Source organism: Emydura macquarii, unplaced genomic scaffold (genome assembly GCF_026122565.2).
Source record: "Emydura macquarii macquarii isolate MOO-44397 ecotype Brisbane River unplaced genomic scaffold, CSIRO-AGI_Emac_v2 contig_2422, whole genome shotgun sequence".
Lineage (NCBI taxonomy): Eukaryota > Metazoa > Chordata > Testudines > Chelidae > Emydura > Emydura macquarii.
In genome coordinates, this window is record NW_027132559.1 from 19,985,413 (window position 1) to 20,005,205 (window position 19,793).

The 19,793-nt window shown below is 46.7% G+C and overlaps 1 protein-coding gene across 1 annotated transcript in view; it reads left to right on the forward strand.

Annotated features, from left to right (window-relative positions):
- The first annotated feature begins 2,750 nt into the window (after positions 1-2,750).
- The window catches only part of RAPGEF5 (Rap guanine nucleotide exchange factor 5), a 225,789-nt gene continuing 208,746 nt past the window's right edge, over positions 2,751-19,793 (forward strand). The window contains exon 1 of the mRNA XM_067562081.1: positions 2,751-2,979. Within this exon, the coding sequence (XP_067418182.1) occupies positions 2,800-2,979 (180 nt within the window). The 5' untranslated portion in view covers positions 2,751-2,799. The remainder of the gene's footprint in view (positions 2,980-19,793) is intronic.

Here is a 19,793-nt window from a genome sequence, read left to right on the forward strand (position 1 = left end):
CTTATATAACTAATTAAATGCACTCGGACATGAAGCATGTTGGATTATTTTATGGCATTTCTTTTGATTATGATATAGGTTAAAGAAAACAAAAACAAACAAAATAGCCAAAACCCCTAACACTCCCCGGTCCTATATATGCAAAACTTCGGTTGACTTAAATGGCTCAACATTTCATTTTGTGCAGTTTTCAAGAGTAGAGAAGCTGGCCTGGAGGTGACAGGAAAATACCTGTATTGATCCTACACAGGGATGTGAGTGCAGGTTCCATATTCCTTGGCTGGAGCGCTGGAAAGGCAATACAAGATTCACCCTTCATTCCCATCACACAGAATAATCAAACTTAGAGAAGACCTATTTGGTTATCCAATCTATCTCCCTGGCAGTGCAGTGTTATTTCCCAAAGTACATTTTCCAGTGGTTTGTCTGTCTAGTTTTAAGTGTTCCAAGCAATGCTTTACTTAGGAGACTCTTCACGAGTTTATATGTCCCTATTGACAATTTTTTTCTGAGCTTTGACCTTAATTTACCTTTTCTTAATTGAATCCCATTACTTCATGTTATTGCTCCAATTATATTATTCAAATGACAATAATGCACTATGATAAAGTATAGAGGAATTATTTAATGTGATACACAGGAGTATAACAAGAAGTAATAGTAGTAATTACAGTAGTAGTAATTATAGTTGTGCCTAGAGACTTGGACAGAGATCAGAGCCCATTGTACAGAACAGAAACAAGGGATCCATGATCCTTTCAGGTACAGATCCATCTCTACTCATATCACAGTGTGAGCTGTCACAACCTGCAGCAAATATCCCAGCACCAGTCAATATGGCTCTCCGTAACACAGTGAGGGGCAGTTGGAGTGCATGCAGATGAGGGGGAGAGAAAGTACAGTTCTGGAGAACACAATACAACACTTAAAATGGCACACTTGTTCGTTCCTCATGTCTGCTTATTATAGGGCAGCATTGTCTGTAACAAACAGTGTATATGCTCAGTGGCTCTTGCCAGCTCCTGGGGCAGACTTAATGTTGCAAGGCAGCGCTGGTGTTTGCCTTAACTCTAGATTTCCTGGTTTTCAGAGATTTTAACTATAGATGCACTGGAAGAACACAAGGCACTGATGGTCAGCCTTAATGCTGAGTTTTGGGTGGCAAATAAGAAGAGCCACCCCTTATCTCAAACACCTTGCACTCTAAGATGGATAAAGGATATGAGAAAGGAATTGAGACACAGAGATTGAATAACATGACCAAGCTCATATCAGAAGTCTGTGGCACAGCCAGGAATTGAAACCAAATGTCCTGAGTTCTAGCCTTAATCACAAGACTATCTTGCCTATCTATGGTTAGAGCAAGTAAATGGGCATATAGTAGCCTGGATTCTTCTCCTATTTCTGTTAGTGACTAGGTGGGTGAATTTAGGCAAGTCACGCATAGTGCCTCAGTTTCCCTGGGATTAATTCCTTTTTACAGGATGCAAGTTCAATTGAAGTCAATGATTTACTCATATTTGGGCCCTCAACATGGATAATCACCTCCTCCCTGGAATCCTGTGAGGCTTAATTAATTAATGTTTGTAAACTGTATTGAGACTTGGGGATTGAAAATCACTATAGCAGAGCAAAATACTCAGACCTCATTTCATCTGGACTCTTGTTACTTCCTAAAGCCCCATCTATACTAGGATTATTTTGTTAAAGTTTCCCACCATTGTTACCACCGTTTCAGCACCACCAGTGAGTGTAATGGGAGTGAGTGAACACAGACAAAGACTCCAGGCTGCTGCCAGAGTTTTAAGCAGCGTGTCATCCAAGCCTGCTCAGAGCAGGTGAAGGTGACATGGCTAGAGCTGTGTGAATAATTGATTTTTCGGTTTGGTGGCCAATCTAAAAAGAAGTTTCAGGTTGACGCACAATGAATTTTTGTTGGCAAAACAAAAACATTTGCATCTTGGTTTGACTGACTTGAAACAAAACATGTGGCTGGGATGATTTAGTTGGGGTTGGTCTTGCTTTGTTGGACTAAATGGCCTCCTGAGGTCCCTTCCAACCTCATCTTTTATGATTCTATGTGTGTGTGCAGTTTTCAAATGGCTTATTTATTTTTGGTGGTTGTTTTAATAAAAGGGAAGTCACATTCAAGGTGGACATCTTTTGATCTGACACATCACCATGGTTCATCTTGAAAATGTCACAACAGAATGTTTTGGCTTTAAAAAAAATGTATTTCCCCTTTTCATTGAAACAATGGTTGGGCCAACCCTCACCTGCATTTTTCAGTGGGGGAGAGGGGGAAGGATTTGGCAGAAAACTTTAGCTCAGCTCTCTAGCCAGGGTTCTTTTAAGGGCGCGGGCTAACTCCGCGTCTCCACGACCATTCGCCCAGTGGAACTGCAGCCGTGTTGGTTCAGGGGGAAACGGATTGCGCCGGCCAGGCCCTGCGCGCCCAAGGCAGGAGGCGGTGGGTGGGCGCCGAAAGCCGAGGAGTTCAAAGGAACTTTCCTCCGCCCGCCCTACCTGCCTACCACTCACCTGCGCTTTAGCGCCGCCGGAGCCACTGAGCGGCCAGGGAGCCGCGTCCCCGGCGGAGGCGCAGAGAGCAGCTGGCACGAGCCGGAAAAGGTGGGGCGAGCCTGGCTGCAGGAGCGTTTCCCGCACCTGGGGGATGAGTGAGCGGCGGGGCCCCCCGCAGAGGTGCGCGCCGCCGCCGCTGTGAGCGAGGACGAGGAGGGAGCTCCGCGCTGCGCTCGCGGGCCCCGGCCGGGAGCAGCCCCGGCGCCGGGCTGCGGGATGGCCGTCGGCTCCGGCAAGATGCAGCCCCCGTGCGACGGCGCGGAGCCGGCCGTGAGCCGCAGGCCGAGCGCCAGGCACCGCGAGCCGCCGCCGCCGCAAGTGCAGCTGCGGCAGAAGCTGAGGGAGCTGCCGGCGCTGCTGCGGAGCGGGCTGACGCTGCGGAGGAAGAACCCCCGGGTGAGTGACCCGCTGGCCCGGCCCGGACCGCAGCGCCCCTCCGCCGCCCGCTCGCTGGGGTCGCTGCTGGGGAGGGGCGCTCCGAACACCTGCCCCCGTCCCCGTGCGGAAGAAGGGGGTCGGCTTGGCTCGGTTGCCGGTGCCCAGAACGGTGGGGTAGGAGGCTGCCGGAGGGGGGTGGGGCTCTCCCGTGAGTCACCAGTGCAGGTGTCCTGCTCCTGGCGAGCTGCAGACAGCCGGCTTTGCTGCAGGCTTGAATGGCAGGGGCTGTGTGCCAGGGCCGGCTTTCTTGGGCTGTTCTGCCCCAGTCTGGGGTAAGCCCTGCCAACAGCTCCCGGGTAGGGGGGGCTTTTTGGCCAGCGCACTAGTCAGTGAACCCTCTTTGCTTCATCCCTGGTGTCATGCTTCATGGGTGCACGCCCCGACACCCTGCAGGAACTGCTCTGGAAGTTGGAAGTAGGGCTGGGCGGGAAATGGTTTTCCCTATCCTACAGCGCTGCAAGGTATCAAAAGGTTTCCTGCTAGGACCAAACAGGCCTTTTGAAATGTATTGACCCCCCCCCCAAAAAAAAATGGGATGGGGGAGAGAGACCCCCCCACCCCAGCATAGCTAATAATCCAGGGGTTAGAGCAATCCTAGGAGACTCAGGTTCAAGCCCTTGGTCTGAATCAGTGCTTTAGCCACCAGCCTATTGGCTATTGTTAGGCTGGGTCTCCCTCCTTCACCAGAAGTTCCGTCCTGGACCTGAGAAACCCCTCCTGATGGAAGTCTGGTTGAAACTAGTAAATTCCTGTGAATAGTTTTGACTTCAACCAGTCAGCGTCTTCTGTCAACAAAGTGTTTTGTTGAAAAATTTCTGAGGAGCTCTAAATATAAAGCCCTTCTTTAGCACCATAAGAAGATCTCAAAACACAATACTGAATTTTTAGTGTTCTAATTTTGTCTTCACTGATCTGTGAGATGAGGATTTATTGTTTATTCCCATTTTGCAGATTGGGACATTGAAGCATAGAAAGGCTAAATTATTTTCCCAGGCTCACTCAGCAAGTGAGTGACAGAGCCAGAAATGTAACCAAAAATTCCTAGTCTTGTGTTCCAACAACTAGGTCATACTCTTCTCAGTGCCAGTGGCACAATAGGTGCTAATTCAAGTACAGTTATAAGGTCCTAATGATACAAGTTCATACAGATGGGTGGGGAGCTACACACGTGTGCAGAGATTTACCTGCATGGATCAGTGTAGAGGAGTGGGCTTAAATAAGTATACTTCATTATTGGGTTTGTTTACTGATTATCTGTTATGTATTTTAAAACAAACAAACAAACAATATGGCTGAAGAGGTGGATAAATATGAGTAGTTAGACATACAGTTATTCATTCAAATCTTCAACCATATGTTCTAACCTGTCAAAAGGACACTGCTAAAGTGTTCCAAATAGCTTTTAGAAACTAATTTTTAATAATTTCTTGGAAGATTTGAAGCTCAATTCTTTTCTCTTTCCAGCTATTTTTGCCTTTGAGTATATGTGAAATGAGAGGGGATAATGGCATTTGCTAGGGTGTGTCTAAACTCCCTTCCCCCTCCCCCCCAAATGTGTTCTTAACTCAGGTTAGTTAACTTGGGTTAAAATAGCAGTGAAGACATGGCAAGTTGAGTTTGCAGCTTGAGTTCAATCACAGGCTCCTCTACAGGTTTTAGCTTAGGTGTTAACCTGAATTAAAAGATAGTTGCTTTGTCTTCACTGGTATTTTAACTAGAATTAGCTAACCTGAGTTAAGAACATACTTCTTTTTGCAGTATAAATGTAACCTGAGACATTACTCACACTCTTCTCATTCATGAAACCACATTGAGATTCCACACACAGTAGATTATGTAGATCTATTAACATGATCTCTCTTCTCTTTTTAATCTTGTGTGCTTTAATCAACTTTTGAATAGTTAAAAATATGACCACTTACGCTGTAAATATTTGGGCATCTGAGTCGTCCTCCCCCACACTCCTGTTTTCTCATTGGGGTATTATTTTCATCTCTCAGCTATTGTTTCATGCTGTGTCTAGACTCAGAACCATCTAGCTCCAAACTGGCTATTTTGACTCCTGCACATACTCATGTGCAGCAGATATGTACCACCAAAGAGATGACGACACTTAGTTGTCATGTCATCAATACCTTTGCATCATTATCCAAATGCTGTTGTAGGTTGACCAGATTGTTGTCTCCTGTGATTGGTTTTAGAAGGTTTTTCTTGAGCTGTCTATCCTGGTAGAAGAGCGTAGGAGTCCGTAACTCTATACAACCCCAAAGATCTCAGGGATCTGCAATGAATTTCCTTGCTGCAAGGAAAACTGCTATTGCACTGTCTTCAGTGTGGTGCCAGCAGATGCTTGTGTAGCCACTGCCTGGGTCCTCCTGCCCCCATGCAGTAGTGGCACTCTGTTGTGTTATCTGTCTGGAAATCTCTGGGCTCTGAGGGACAGTGCTGACTGTTGAGGAGCAAGAGTAGTGCCTTTCTTCCATTCCCCCAAGACTCCATCAGTGTGTCTCCACTGCATCTAGGAGTGAGCCTCCCAGTTTGCACACACGGCCTCACACTAGTGAGTCTTGAGCTAGTGTGCAAAAATAGAAGTGTCAATATTGCTACTCAGGTGGTGGCTCAGGTGTAAAAAGTATAATTAGGAAGGCCAAAAAAGAGTTTGAAGAACAGCTAGCCAAAGACTCAAAAAGTAAAAGTAAAATTTTGTTTTAAGTCCATCAGAAGCAGGAAGCCTGCTAAACAACTGTAGGGCCACTGGATGATCGAGATGCTATAGGAGCACTCAAGAAAAATAAGGTTATTACGGAGAACTTAAATGAATTCGGTGTATCAGTCTTTGTGGCTGAGGATGTGAAGGAGATTCCCACACCTGAGCCATTCTTTTTAGGTGACAAATCTGAGGAACTGTCCCAGATTGAGGTGTCATTAGGGGAGACTTTGGAACAAATTGGTAAATTAAACAGTAATAAGACACTAGGACCAGATGGTGTCCACCCAGAGTTCTGAAGGAACTTAAATGTGAAATTGCAGAACCGTTAACGGTGGTATGTAACCTATCATTTAAATCAGCTTCTGTGTGAGATGACTGGAGGATAGCTAATATGATGCCAATTTTCAGAAAGGTCTCCAGAGGCAATCCTGCTAATTACAGGCTGGTAAGCCTAACTTCAATATCAGGCAAATTGGTTGAAACTATAGTAAAGAACAGAATTATCAGACACACAAATGAATACAATTTGTTGGGGAAGAGTTAACATGGTCTTTGTAAAGGGAAATCATGCCTCACCAATCTGCTAGAATTCTTTTCGTGGATCAACAAGCATGTGGACAAACATGGTCCAGTGGATATAGTGTACTTAGATTTTCAGAAAGCCTTTGACAAGGTTCCTCACCAAAGGCTCTTAAGCAAAATAAGCAGTAAAAAGGAAGGTCCTCTCCTGGGTCACTAATTGATTAAAAGATAGGAAACAAAGGGTAAGGAATAAATGGTCAGTTTTCAGAATGAAGAGAGGTAAATAGTGGTGTCCTCCAGGGACACCAGTACTGTTCAACATATTGATAATGATCTGGAGAAAGTGAGGTGTCAAAATTTGCAGATGATAACTATCTTGAGTAGATTTGTATGTCCAAAGCAGACTGTGAAGAGTTACAAAGGGATCTTCTGAAACTGGCAGATGAAATGGCAGATGAAAATTCAGTGTTGATAAATGCAAAGAAATGCAAATTGGAAAATATAATCCTAATTATACATATAAAATGATGCGGTCTAAATTAGCTGTTACCATTGAAGAAAGAGATCTTTGAGTGGATGTTTTCAGAGAACTATCACAATGACTCTATGTGCAGTGGCAGTCAAAAAAGCCAACAGAATGTTGGGAATCCTTAGGAAAGGGATGGATAATAAGACAGAAAATGTCATATTGTCTCTTTATAAATCTATTGTACGCTCACATCCAGGGTACGCCCACTATCTGCAGATCTGGTCGCCCCATCTCAAAAAAGATATATTGGAATTGAAAAAGGTACAAAAAATACAACTAAAATGATTGGGGGTATGGAACAGTTTCATATGAGGAGAGATTAATAAGACTGGGATTTTTCAGCATGGAAAAGAGACGACTAAGGAGGGATATGATGGAGGTCTATAAAATCATGACTGGTATGGAGAAAGTAAATAAGGTGCTATTATTTACTCCTCATAACACAGGAACTAGGGGTCACTAAATTATATTAATAGGCAGCAGGTTTAAAACGAACAAAGGAAATATTTCTTCACACAGCGAACTTGTGGAACTCTTTGCCAGAGGGCGTTGTGAAGACCAAGATTATAACAGGGTTCCAAAAAGAGTTAGATAAGTTCATGGAGGATAGGTCCATGAGTGGCTATTAGCCAGGATGGGCAGGGATTTAAAACCATGCTCTGAAGTGTCCCTAGCCTCTGTTTGCCAGAAGCTGGGAATGGACAACAGGGATGGATTACTTCATGATTATCAGTTCTGTTCATTCACTCTGAAGCAATGTTGAAAGGTAATTCTTCTTCTGGACTTTTGAGTGAATCCCATCTTCTCCATTAAATGTTCTAGGGGGCCCCATCCTACAGCCACCTGGGAATGGGAATAACTTTACTCTCATTAATATTGATTGTTGTCAGTAGGGCTGCTTGTGTGAGTAAAGTAATAGCTTATCTGTTTGCAGGATCTGGATCTCAGGGATTTCTGTTAGTTTTGGTGGCAGAGACTGTTCTTGTAAAGCACTAGTCACATTGTTGGTACTTAAAATATAACACTTTTATTGTATCATCATTGTAAAGGGAAAGAAAATTCGAGCTTTTTGAGCTTCATTTTAGTTAAATGAGGCACCAAAGAAAGAAAATGGTGTGTGTGCTGCACAACCTTGTTTAAGGGCAAGAGTTTTCCATTCAGAAGGCAGCTCTCTATTGCTTGGTTTGTATTTGTTAATGTGTGGAGGTTCCATTGCATTCAGTTTGTGTTATGTTTCTGGAACAAGTGTAGAACATACAATACAAATTAGAGATTTGGATTAGAGAAGAGGGGAGAACTTTGCCCTAGATATTTTACACTTATAAACACTATTGGCTCATTCTAGATAATTTACTTTATTATTTTTCTGTAAGAAGGCGTTAATGAAGGATGTAAGGTACAGCATTCTGTTCTCTGGAAAAACACTGAAATCAATGTGCAGACTAAAATACTAGACTATCACTGAATGATGTAACTGTCAGCATCATAGAGGTGGAATGACTAATACTGGTGGCACTTGCTTTAAAGCCTGAATTTTACTTATTTGGAGATTCCACTTAGTAACTTCAAGCAGTGTTAATCTTAGCAGGTATTATTACGTGACTAAAAATAAACTCTATACTTCTGAATTTTTCCTATTGTAATTGGCTTATTATGTACTCCTACTAAATGTATTCAATCAAGAGGAACATGTTTCACTGTATCTTTTGATTTGGCAGTGCTGTAATTGGTGACACATGAAATGTTGGGTAATGATTAAAATATTGGAGGGATGGTGACCACAATAGCTCCTGGGAAAATAAATCTTCATCTGCCAGAAAGTGGGACTGGATGACAGGGGATGGATCACTCGAATGTTACCCTGTTCTATTCATTCCCTTTGAAGCATCTAACACTGACCTATGTCAGAGGCAGGATACTGGGCTAGATGGACCATTGGTCTGACTCAGGGTCTTCACTTACTGCTCAGTCGATCCAGATAAGTCGATTTGACGGTGGCGACTTTGCCACCGTCGGTGTAGACATAGCCTCAGTATGGCCATTCTTATGCAACTTCAATGTCTATATTTCTGTGTTTTTTTTTGTAATACAAACTGTTTCAAAGTGAGTGACAACTGAGAATATTTATAATCATGTATCATATTGTGGGAAACATTGACTGGTTGTGATACATAAATACAGTAGAACCTTACTGTGAGGCAAATCCACAATCCAGGCCAGCTAAGACTGAATGGTGGGGAGATTGGAAAGTTTCCTTCCATTGATCATGGAGTGGCTCCACAGCTACTGTTGCAGCCACTATATTTTATCCTGCCATTGCCTCCATGGCCATAACATGCCCTCTCCAAGTAGCAATAGAACCTCCAGCATCACCTCTGCCCTGTCCCTCGTCTACCCTCACTATACCCCCACCTGATCTGGTGCTGGGCAAACCAAAATACATGGAAGCACAAAGGCAGAATAAACTCACCCTGAGAATCTGACTTAGGCAGCACATAGCCTTCAGTGAGCTTGGCCTCTTCATTTTGTTTTTTAAAAAAGCAGATTTCTTTTACCTGAATTACTAATGACACCTTTACTTAGTAAAACTGAAAGAATGCTACAAATGTATTTACTTTCTGCTCTGTATTTACTTTTTGCATTTGTCTCTGATTGGATGATAAAATAACACAGTCACTTTCATTTTTGTTTTAGCATCTGTTTCTAATCAATATCACCTACAGGTTCTCATGAAATAGTGCAGTGCTGCCCTGTTTGGTTTGGAAACCCACCAGGGAAATGTTTGTATAAGAACAAAAGATGTTTCAATTGACATTAAAAAAGAAAGTAATGAAAGAATTTCCATTGGCCTTAACTTTTTTGTGGGATCTTGTTGGGTGTTTTTGCTCAAATCTGAGCTGACAGTGTCCCTTAAACTACATTTTTCAAAATAAATGAACTAATGATGCTTTGTGGAGTAGTATAATGGATTTTTTAAAAAATGTTTATTTACTTGCAAATGCACAACATTTGTTAATTCACAGTAGATTTCTCAGACACTGGTGTGAATAAGCAAAATTCTACAGCATTTTTTTTTTGCAACAAACTGTGCTGAGGTTTGTGCTAACTCATCAGGTATTGGGTGGTGATGTTTTCAGCTGGAAGTGCCGTAGTAATTCTGTATCTTGAGGCAATTACAAGACAAGATGTACACTTTTGTGCTAATGATAATTTTGAAAATAGTAGGTGGTAACATTTTTTAAAGAAGAGATGGCATATTCTGCTTCATTTTTTACTGAACAGATGGAAAGTCACTGTAATAAAACAAATGTTTTCCCCCACAGTGATGCTAGCTTATTATAATTTAAATTATATAAACATACAAGGAACCAGTTTGTTTATTGTTTATGGAAAATTGTTTCCATATCTTAAATGCCTTATATTTTCTTTGGCTGAATTGTTCATTGCAAGTTTAGTTTGAATTAAAGATTATAAGGATGTAGATTGGTGCAGTAAATCTGTAATGATAACTAATCAGCATGATGAGTTGGCTGAAACAATTTAACTTTGCATCCTTCCTGTGAAAATGTAGGTAAATAGGCTTGTTGCAAGAAAATAAGTGGGATTGTGCTCTGTGGAATCCGTGCCACCCTCCCCATCACCTGCGTTCATGGGGTGGACCAGCTCTGCAGTCCCTCCATGGTTTCTGTTCTAGTTCCTGGGTTGGAATAGGGGCCACAACCACTGAGAGAGGTGGTGTGGTCCAACATATAGATCACTGCCCGGCTCTGCCATTGACCTACTATGTGACCTTGGACAAATCACTTCAACTTATTATGCTTCTGTTTCCCCTTCCATCCTTTGTCTGTCTTGTCAGTCTAGACTGACAACTGTTTAGGGTAAAGACTGTCTCTTACTATATGTTTGTACAGTGCCTAGCACAATAGGGCCCTGATGTTGATTGGGTCCTCTACGTACTACTGTAATAAAAATCTGAACCTCTTACATGGGAAACCATATAATCATGGACCCAATGGCAATGCCAAGGCACACAAGCCTCTGTATGCTGGACTATGCAGAGCTGTTCATAGCACAACTCTGCTGCAGGGAAGTGGTTGAGTTTCTATGTGAATAAACTCTGAAGTAAAATTAACCCAAATTCTGCTGTATTATGGGCATCCCAGATTCCCATAGCTCGTGGTTCATTTTCACCCTAGGTATTTTGTACTGTTTTTTTAGTTTGTGTTCTATTCTTTATCTACATGAGATTAGTTGTCTGTTGAAACATCTTTTCCAATAATTGTGCTGTCAGTGACAGTTCCAGCATCAAAATAAAGAGAGTGGCGGCAAACACAAGACATGGGAGCACAGGCTCAGACTGTTCTCTTTTACTCGCTGGCATAAGAGGTGTCATCTGTTACTAACTGGTATAATACCATTTATCTCAACCTAGCTGTTTGTTTGTTTGTTCAGATGAGTTTGACCTTGTCAAATGATCTACCTGCAGCTGTTGACATAAAAGGATGTATATGTAAATAATTGAGACTGGCTTAACTCCTACAGTACACCTTTTATTCTAACTGATTACTACTTCTTCTTCATTGAGTCTTCTCGGTGCCTGCATCTCTGGCCAAGGAACCTCCCCCGACTCCTGGGAGTGGGAACATGCCCCAGCCGATGCCGTTGACACCAGAGGCTTTTCAGGCGGCAAGAGCCTTGTTGGCCTTGCCTATACCACCTCCGCACCCCCCTCCGCTGTGGGAGAAGGGGCCGGTGTCATGGGGGAAACTCGCGTTGGGTCCCCCTGAATGGTGGTGGAGATCAGGAAGATCTCCCACCGGATGGTCTCTGAGGGTAGAGCAGAGCTGCTCCCCCAGCAGTCGCTCCAGGTTGGCGTTGTTGAGCCGACCTGCTCCGGCACAGGATATGGAGTCTCCCTCTTGGTGCCGACATTGATCCCCGGCACCAGAGGCAGCACATGCCAGGAGGCTGCACCAGTCAAGGTCTGCCAGGTGGCGCTCGGAAAGCTCCCGTTCCAGATCCCTGGCATCGAGGAGTTCGCCCGCACCTAGGCGGCGCAGAATCGAGTTGCCCCCAGAGGACCTAGCACCGAGGAATTCACCTGCACCAAGGCACCACAGAACCAGGTCACCATTGGAAGACCCAGCACCGCGCAGTCCACAACGTGGAACCCGGTCACTGGAGTCCGGCTCGGCACCGAAGAGCTCGGAGCAGCGCCGACCTCGGTCACCGAAGGTGTCTGCAGGGCCACAAGGTAAGTGGCAGCGGAAATCATCGGTACTGAGATGATGCTCCGGTACCTCTAGCTCTTCGGAGCGCACCTCGGTTCGTCAGCACCGCTCGCGGCGACGGAGGCATTCCTCATCGTCCTCAAGGTCAGAGGCTTTGAGGGGGTGGTCCCCAGCATGGAAGGGCACCCGGGACCGAGGACAGACACGCCACCGCCGATCCAGTGACTTGGGGTCTCCCAGTGGGGACAGTTGTCGGGAGAGCCGATGCCCTCACACAGCACCACAGCCTGTGGCGCAGTCAGCCCCGGGTTGGCCCCAGGGTCAATGGCCTTATTGGGCCTCTTGGGGTATCCAGATAGGGCCGGGGCCCCAATCCCTTATGTCATCGGGGGTGCAGTCAGTGCCTCTGGCACGGGTGAAGGCCCATAGACACCACTCTTCAGACGAGGAGTCGGACCCTGTGGAGGGACCCTCAACAGGTGCAATCGTTCGCCATAAGGGGGCGCACCCACAGGACGTGCTTCGGCAGTCCTCTGGGACCACTCGGTGCTACTGGAGGATTTCAGGGTGTACCAGGAGCTGCTCAAGAGGGTGGCCTCCAACTTGGGGTTGGAGGTGAAGGAGTTAGAAGAGACCGAAGATAGCCTCTTCAATGTGCTGGTGGTGGCTGTCCCAGCGAGAGTGGCCCTCCCAGTCCACGAGAGGGTCCTTAAGATTGTAAAGGCCCTGTGGCAAACCCCTTCCTTGGTCACCCCTACGTCAAAGGTGGCTGAGAAAATATATTATGTCCTGGCTGAAGCGTTTGAGTATTTGTTCACTCACCAGCCCCGGGAACCCTGGTGGTTGATGTGGCTAACCAGCGAGACAGGCAAGGTCAGCCAGGATCCACTCCCAAGAACAAGGACAATAAGAAGCTGGACTTATTTGGAAGAAAGGTTTATTCCAAGGCAAAGCTGCAGTTCAGGATTGCCAACCATCAGGCCCTCCTGGGCAGGTATAACTTCAACTGTGGGACTCCCTCAGGTGGTTTGCTGAGACCCTGCCCCAGGACCAGATGGCAGACTTTAGCAACATCATGGAGGAAGGAACCATGGTAGCTAGGGCAGATGTCTTGTGATGCTGCTGACTCAGCGGGCAGGGCCATAACCTCCACCATCTGTATGAGAAGGTGCTCGTGGCTGCAATCCTCGGGCCTGTCCCAGGAGGTGCAGCAGTCTATTCACGACCTCCCTTTTGAGGGGTCGGCCCTATTCTCCGACCAGACCGATGCGAAGTTGCATGGTCTGAAGGACTTCAGGGCAACGCTTCGCTCCCTAGGCCTGTAGATGCCCCAGTTTTCCAGATGTCAGTCACAGCCCCAGGTGCAGCAGCGACAAGGCCTCCGCCCAGGCTTTTTCAACCCTATAGGAATAGGAGGTTTAGAAGGAGAAACCAGTCCCCCAGCTTGTCCTCAGCTCCCCAGCAGGGGCCCCCCAGGAGGTCGGGCAATCAGAGGAGACAATTTTGATGGTGTGCCCGAGGGTGGTGCCCCGATTGAGCTCCTGTATCCACCCCGCCCCTTCTTAAACAGGTTAAAGCCCTTCTATCCCAAATGGGCAAAAATCTCTTGGGACCATTGGGTCCTTGGATAGTCTCAGAGGGCTATGCCCTACAGTTTACAGTCACCTCCCCCCAACAACCCTCCCCCTCCGTCCCTCTTCAGGGACCCCTCTCACAAGCAACTCCTCTTGCAGAAAGTGGATACCCTCCTCAACATAGGAGCGGTGGAAATGGTCCCTCAAAGCAGAAGGGGGAAGGGGTTCTATTTGAGGTACTTCCTCATCCCCAGGGCAAAGGGGGGGGGGCTGAGACCCATATTAGACCTGCGTCATCTAAACAAATCTGTCAAACGACTCAGGTTTCGCATAGTCTCCCTAGCCTCCATAATTCCTTCCCTGGATCCAGGAGACAGGTATGCCGCCCTCGACCTCAAGAACACATACTTTCATGGGTCCATCTTCCCCAGCCACAGGCACTTCCTCCACTTCATGGTGGCTGGCTCCCACTACCAGTTTAAAGCCCTACCCTTTGGCCTATCTTCGGCTCCAAGAGTGTTTGAAAAGTGCATGGCGGAAGTGGCAGCACACCTGAGATGAAAGAGTGTGCAAATTTTTCCTTACCTAGACGATTGGCTGATCAGGAGCAGGTCCAGGTCCCAAGTACAGGAGAGTGTGACCCTCACTTGCTCCATGTGCAGCAGGCTGGGACTGCTCATAAACAAGCAGAAGTCCACATTAACCCCAGTGCAACGCAGAGAATTAATTGGGGCCACCCTGGACACTTCCCAGGCCAGAGCCTACCTGCCTCAGCCATGTTTCGAGGTGATGGTCTCTGTCATCTCCCAGCTGCACCGATGCCCTACGACAACAGCCAGGCACTGCCTACAGCTGTTAGGCCACATGGTGGCCTGCACGTATGTAGTGAGACTCGCTCGCCTGAGACTCAGACTGCTTCAGGCATGGTTGGCCTCGGTATAGGTGCTGAGCAGACACCCATTGGATTGGGTGGTCACAGCCTCTCTAAACTGGTGGCGGACTCCCAGGGCAGTGATGAAGGGCTTTCCGTTCTGGGAACTGGTCCTGTCGGTCACCCTAATTTCCAACGCTTCGGATGTCGGATTGTTACCCAAATGACAAATATTACAGGATCTTATTAGGGGATAAGGCAACAAGCCGCATTTATTGTGAACACAGAAACTTCTGTAGATAGTATCAAAGAAAAGAAAAGTATCAACACTGTAATAACATTAATATTGTGCTCTACTTAGTGAAATAGCATTAATAATAATGTAAACACTAGGAAAACAGTATTAACATTATATCAATACTACAAATTACAGAGACATGTTTCAATTGATGCTTTCATTCACATTCACACACACTGACAGGCACACACAGATAGAGACAGACAAACATACACAGGGATCTTCCAGATGTCATAGTTACCAGCTTCTTGGTGCTCATGATAGTCACTGGCCAGGTGACTAGAGCATGAGGATGAGGTGCGCATTGGTACTCCTGGCTGATGTGATGTTGTAGACCCGAACCTCCAGCCTTCATCTTCTTGTCCCATTTTATAGGGAAAGGACCCCATGTAAGTCTATGGGTTTTGCATTGTCATGCTGCAACCCGCCTGTCTTAGTCCTTTGAAATGGGCTCTCTAAACTGGTGTCTGTTTCGGACCAATTGTTCAATCACTCTTTTTGTCAACTCAATTGGGCAGTGATGAAGGGCAAACCTTATTTCATTTTTGACAGTGTCTTTCCGTTCTGGGTAAAATTAACAGATAAACTGGCCAGTGGGTACAGACATTTACAAACAATCTTAAAATTATACAAAGTGCAGACAAACTTGAATTAACATGGAAAAGGGTAGAACAGCAAGAGTCAGTTTGAGGTTTTAGCTTTTGATTCAGACTGATGTGCCTTTTGGTAGGAAGGGGGGGGGTGTTTGTGGCTCTGTCAAAAACAAGATTTTGGCCAACAGGATGGGGAGCCCACATCAGCGCCAACCTAGGCACTCGGGGCTCTGGTCGGGGGAGGAGAGGAGCCTGCACATAATGTGAAGGAGCTGAGGGTCTTTCGCCTAGCGTGCAAGGTGTTCCTCTGATTTCTGACAGGCAGAGTGGTACAGGTGTTGACGGACAACACCACAGCTATGTTTTACATAAACAAGCAGGGGGGAGCATGGTGCTCGGCCCTCTGCAAGGAAGCTACCCATCCTTGGGACTTTGCCGTGAGGCACGATTTCCACTTGACTGCCTCTAACCTCCTGGGAGTGAGGAACGATGAGGTGGATCACCTCAGCAGGTCGTTTCTACCCCGCCACGGCTGGTCATTGCACCCAGAAGTGGTGACTATGATCTTCCAGAAGTGGGGGTTCCCCAACTGGACCTATTCGCATCGACCTGGAATGCGAAGTGCTCAAGGCTTTGCTTGCTCTGGGGTTGCCAGACTGGGTCAATTTCCGACATGTTCCTCACTGATTGGACGGGGACCCTCATGTACGCATTGCCGCCCATTCCGCTCCTGCCCAAGGTCCTGCTGAAAATGAAGAGGGACCGGGCGGACGTCATACTCATTGCTCCGGCTTGGCCGAGACAGCACTGGTTCAGCATGCTGCTGGACCTTTCAATCGCCCCACCCCTGGAGCTCCCGAGGTGGCACGACCTTCTATCCCAGGACCGTGGTTGCCTGTTGCACCTGGACCTGGACTCCCTGAATGTCACAGCCTGGAGGCTCTGTGGCTGACGGAGGAAGAGAGAGAGCCTGCTCGGTGCAGGTCCAACAAATCCTGCTTGGCAGCAGGAAACCTTCTACACAGGTCGTGTATTGGGCTAAGTGGAAAAGGTTTACCTCTTGGGCGGAGTTCCGGGGCATTCCGCCCAGCCTCTTGCCTGTCCAGGCGATCCTGGAATACCTGCTCCAGTTAAAGCTCCAGGGTCTGGTGCTGGCCTCACTGAAGGTTCACCTGGCGGCCGTTTTGGCCTTCCATCAGCCACTAGAGGGGAGATTGCTGTTCTCCCACCCCTTGTCGGTCAGGTTTCTCAAGGGGGTGGAGAGGCTTTATCCGCTGGTCCGTGACCCAGTGCCTCCCTGGGATCTCAACCTGGTCCTATCAAGATTCACAGGGCCCCCTTTGAACCCATGGCTTCATGCCCTCTGCTCATTGTTTCATGGAAGGTGGCCTTCCAGGTGGCTATTACCTCAGCAAGGAGGGTCTTCAAGATTAGGGCCTTGTCCTCGGAGCCCCCTTATACAGTATTCTATCAGGATAAGGTGCAGTTGAGGCCGCATCCAGCCTTCCTGCCCAAGGTGGTTTCCCAATTTCATTGTAATCAAGATACTTTTATCCCCATGTTTTTTCCAAAACCACACAGTTCTGAGGAGGAGAGGAGATGGCATTTGCGGGAAGTAAGACGAGTCCTGGCCTTCTACATGGAGCGTATAAAGCTGTTCCGGAAATCAACGTAGCTCTTCGTTGCAGTGGCGGACCAGATGAAAGGCTCACCTGTCTCCACCCAGCGCATCTCCTCGTGGATTACATTGTGCATCAAGCTCTGCTACGAGCAGGTGAGGGTGCCACTTCTGGGAACCATCACAGCGCACTAAACCAGAGCTCAAACCTTGCCTACAGCCTTCCTGGAGAGAGTGCCCCTGCAAGACATCTACAAAGCTGCCACCTGGTCGTTGGTGCATACTGTCATGTTCCACTACACCATTGTTCAGCAGGCAAGAGAGGTTGCGGGATTCAGCAGAGCTGTGCTGAGGGCAGCTCACCAGTAACTCCTACCCACCTCCAAAAATATTGCTTGTTAGTCATCTATAGTGGAATGGACATGAGTAATCACTCGAAGAAGAAAACAAGGTTACTTACCAGTAACTGATGTTCTTTGAGATGTGTTGTTCATGTCCATTGCACAACCCACCCCTGTCCCCACTGTCGGAGTTGGCAGAAAGAAGGGACTGAGGGGGCGTAGGGTCGGCAGTGCCTCATGCACCGCGGCAGGTGCACAGGGCTCCGGGGGGCGCCGGAGCCAGCCCTATGGGATCTACTAAGGGGAAAAAAGTTCTGGGAACTGTGCACGGAGACATGCACTCACCTGTAGTGGAATGGACATGAGCAACACATCTCAAAGAACATCAGTTTTTTTCGCTAGTTATTTCTTGGAGAGCACTTCTAACTGGTTAAAAGTCAGTTTCTTTGTTATATTTTAGAGAAGCCATTTTGCTGATTAAGAGGGATTTTCATCTTTTGCCAATCCATGCAAATCGGTAGAAATTTGTTTGTTTGTTCTACCAAAAAGAGCCTGATTCTTGTCTCTCTGTGGTTTTAAAAGCTGTGTAATCCCACTGACTTCAAAAAGAACTTTGATGCGTTCTAATTTGTCTTTGCATTTATATTAGGAAAAAAGAACATTTCCCTCCCTTTTTTTTTTTCCTGTTTAAAAAAACCAAAGCAAGCCATGTCCATCTTATTTTGATCTTTGTCTTGGAGATTTAAATATTTGTTTGGTGCATATATGGTACTTTTTATGTAGTATTTTCATCATGTTAAGTTTTGGTTTAAATCTGTAAAATAACTTCACAAATATTTTGTGAAAGTAAGTTCACAGGCTAACACCACAGCTCAACCAGTCACTTAATACCCTTGCCCATAGATCTTGAAGCTTAGCTGTTATGCAAATTGAACATAACCAAGTATGAAGAAATATTGATAAATGATGAAACAGTATTTTGTGTGTATCTTAGGACATTTTAAACAAACAATATATTGTATGTAAACACCGCACCTTTTGTTATGTAGTTTATATAGTCCTCTAAGTAGAGTAATAAAAATTCTACCTTTCGGAGTGCTATAAAACCTTGGATATCTAATTACATCTCAGCAATACAGGGCAAATTCTGGTCCTTGCCCTGGCTCGTTTGGTCTTTTTTCAGCTGCACAAGGCTGCCAGAAAACTGGCTTAACCAGCTACCTGGTGTAAAGGAAATCCATAGACTCAGTATAGTGGCTCTGTGCCAACCCATCCTGTCTCTAATATGGGGGAGGTGGGGTATTCCTGGGAGAAAGAAGTCCTGGCTGTGGTGCCTCTGCACTCTTGCCATTTTTAGGATGACCATATTTCCCTAAACTTGAATGGGATGCACGGGACTGGTCCGAGCTGCCTGGCATCGCCACTTATCTTCTGCACTCCAGTTGAGCCAAATAGCAGAGTTGGGGCAGGATGGAAGAGGATGGGTATGGGCTGGGATCTGGCAGCAAAGCAGGGTGTGAGTGTGAGTACTTTTGGTTCAGAGCCATGAGGTGAAGCTGTGATCCAGTTAGCAGTGAGATGCCCCTTTGGGGGCTGGGATAACAAGGAGGCTCAGGTTAGTGGGAAGGACCAAGGAGACTCCAGAGAGCAGCTCTGAGGAGGTGGGGGAAGGCTGGGATTGAGGGCTGCCATTTCAGATTTTGGTATTGAGGGAGGCAACTCCTGGCCAGTGAGGAGATGCAGGAGAGGAGCAAGTGACGGGGGACGGGGTCACTCCTGGCTGATGGTACGAAACTTGGGGAGGGCAGGTGTCCCCCACTGCCCTCCCTAAATGATGTCCATGCTGGAATGGAACAGAAGGAGGCAACTGAAGGCAGACTGGGGAGGGAAAGAAGCTGGTTGGGGCTGAAGAGGGCTCTGGGGACTAGCTCTGAAAGATGGTGGGTGGGGAGGACATGAGGTCTGGGTAGGGGTTCTGGGGATCGCTCAGAGGGTTGCCAGGCAGGCCTTGCCACGCTCAATGCCCCAGCACAAGCAGATGCTGCAGGACCTGGTTGGGCACTTATCAGCTGGGTTGCCCAGTAGGGCTCGGGGCCCACAAGTTGCGGCTCCATGGTCTGGCCGGAGAAGCATTTGAATTAGGGCCCTTGACTTTGCTGCCCTGTGATTGGGCTGCAGAGTGAGCACATGACAACCCATCACTCCCTGATTGGAGGGGCAGGGAATAGCAGAGACACATTGGCCAAGCTCCTGTTCCCCCTGAAAACGTTGCCATTTGACCCCCTGAACGTTCCTCTGCACCCCCTAGGGGGCGTCCCCACTTTTTTGGCAAAACAGGACAAATGCCCAGTTTTGCCCCCTCCTTCCCCCCCCCCCCCCCAAAAAAAAAAAAAAAAAAAAAAAAAGTCGGGACATCTGGGACAGGACTTAAAAAGGGGACTGTCCCAGCTAAAAAAAGACGTATGGTCACCCTAGCCATTTTACA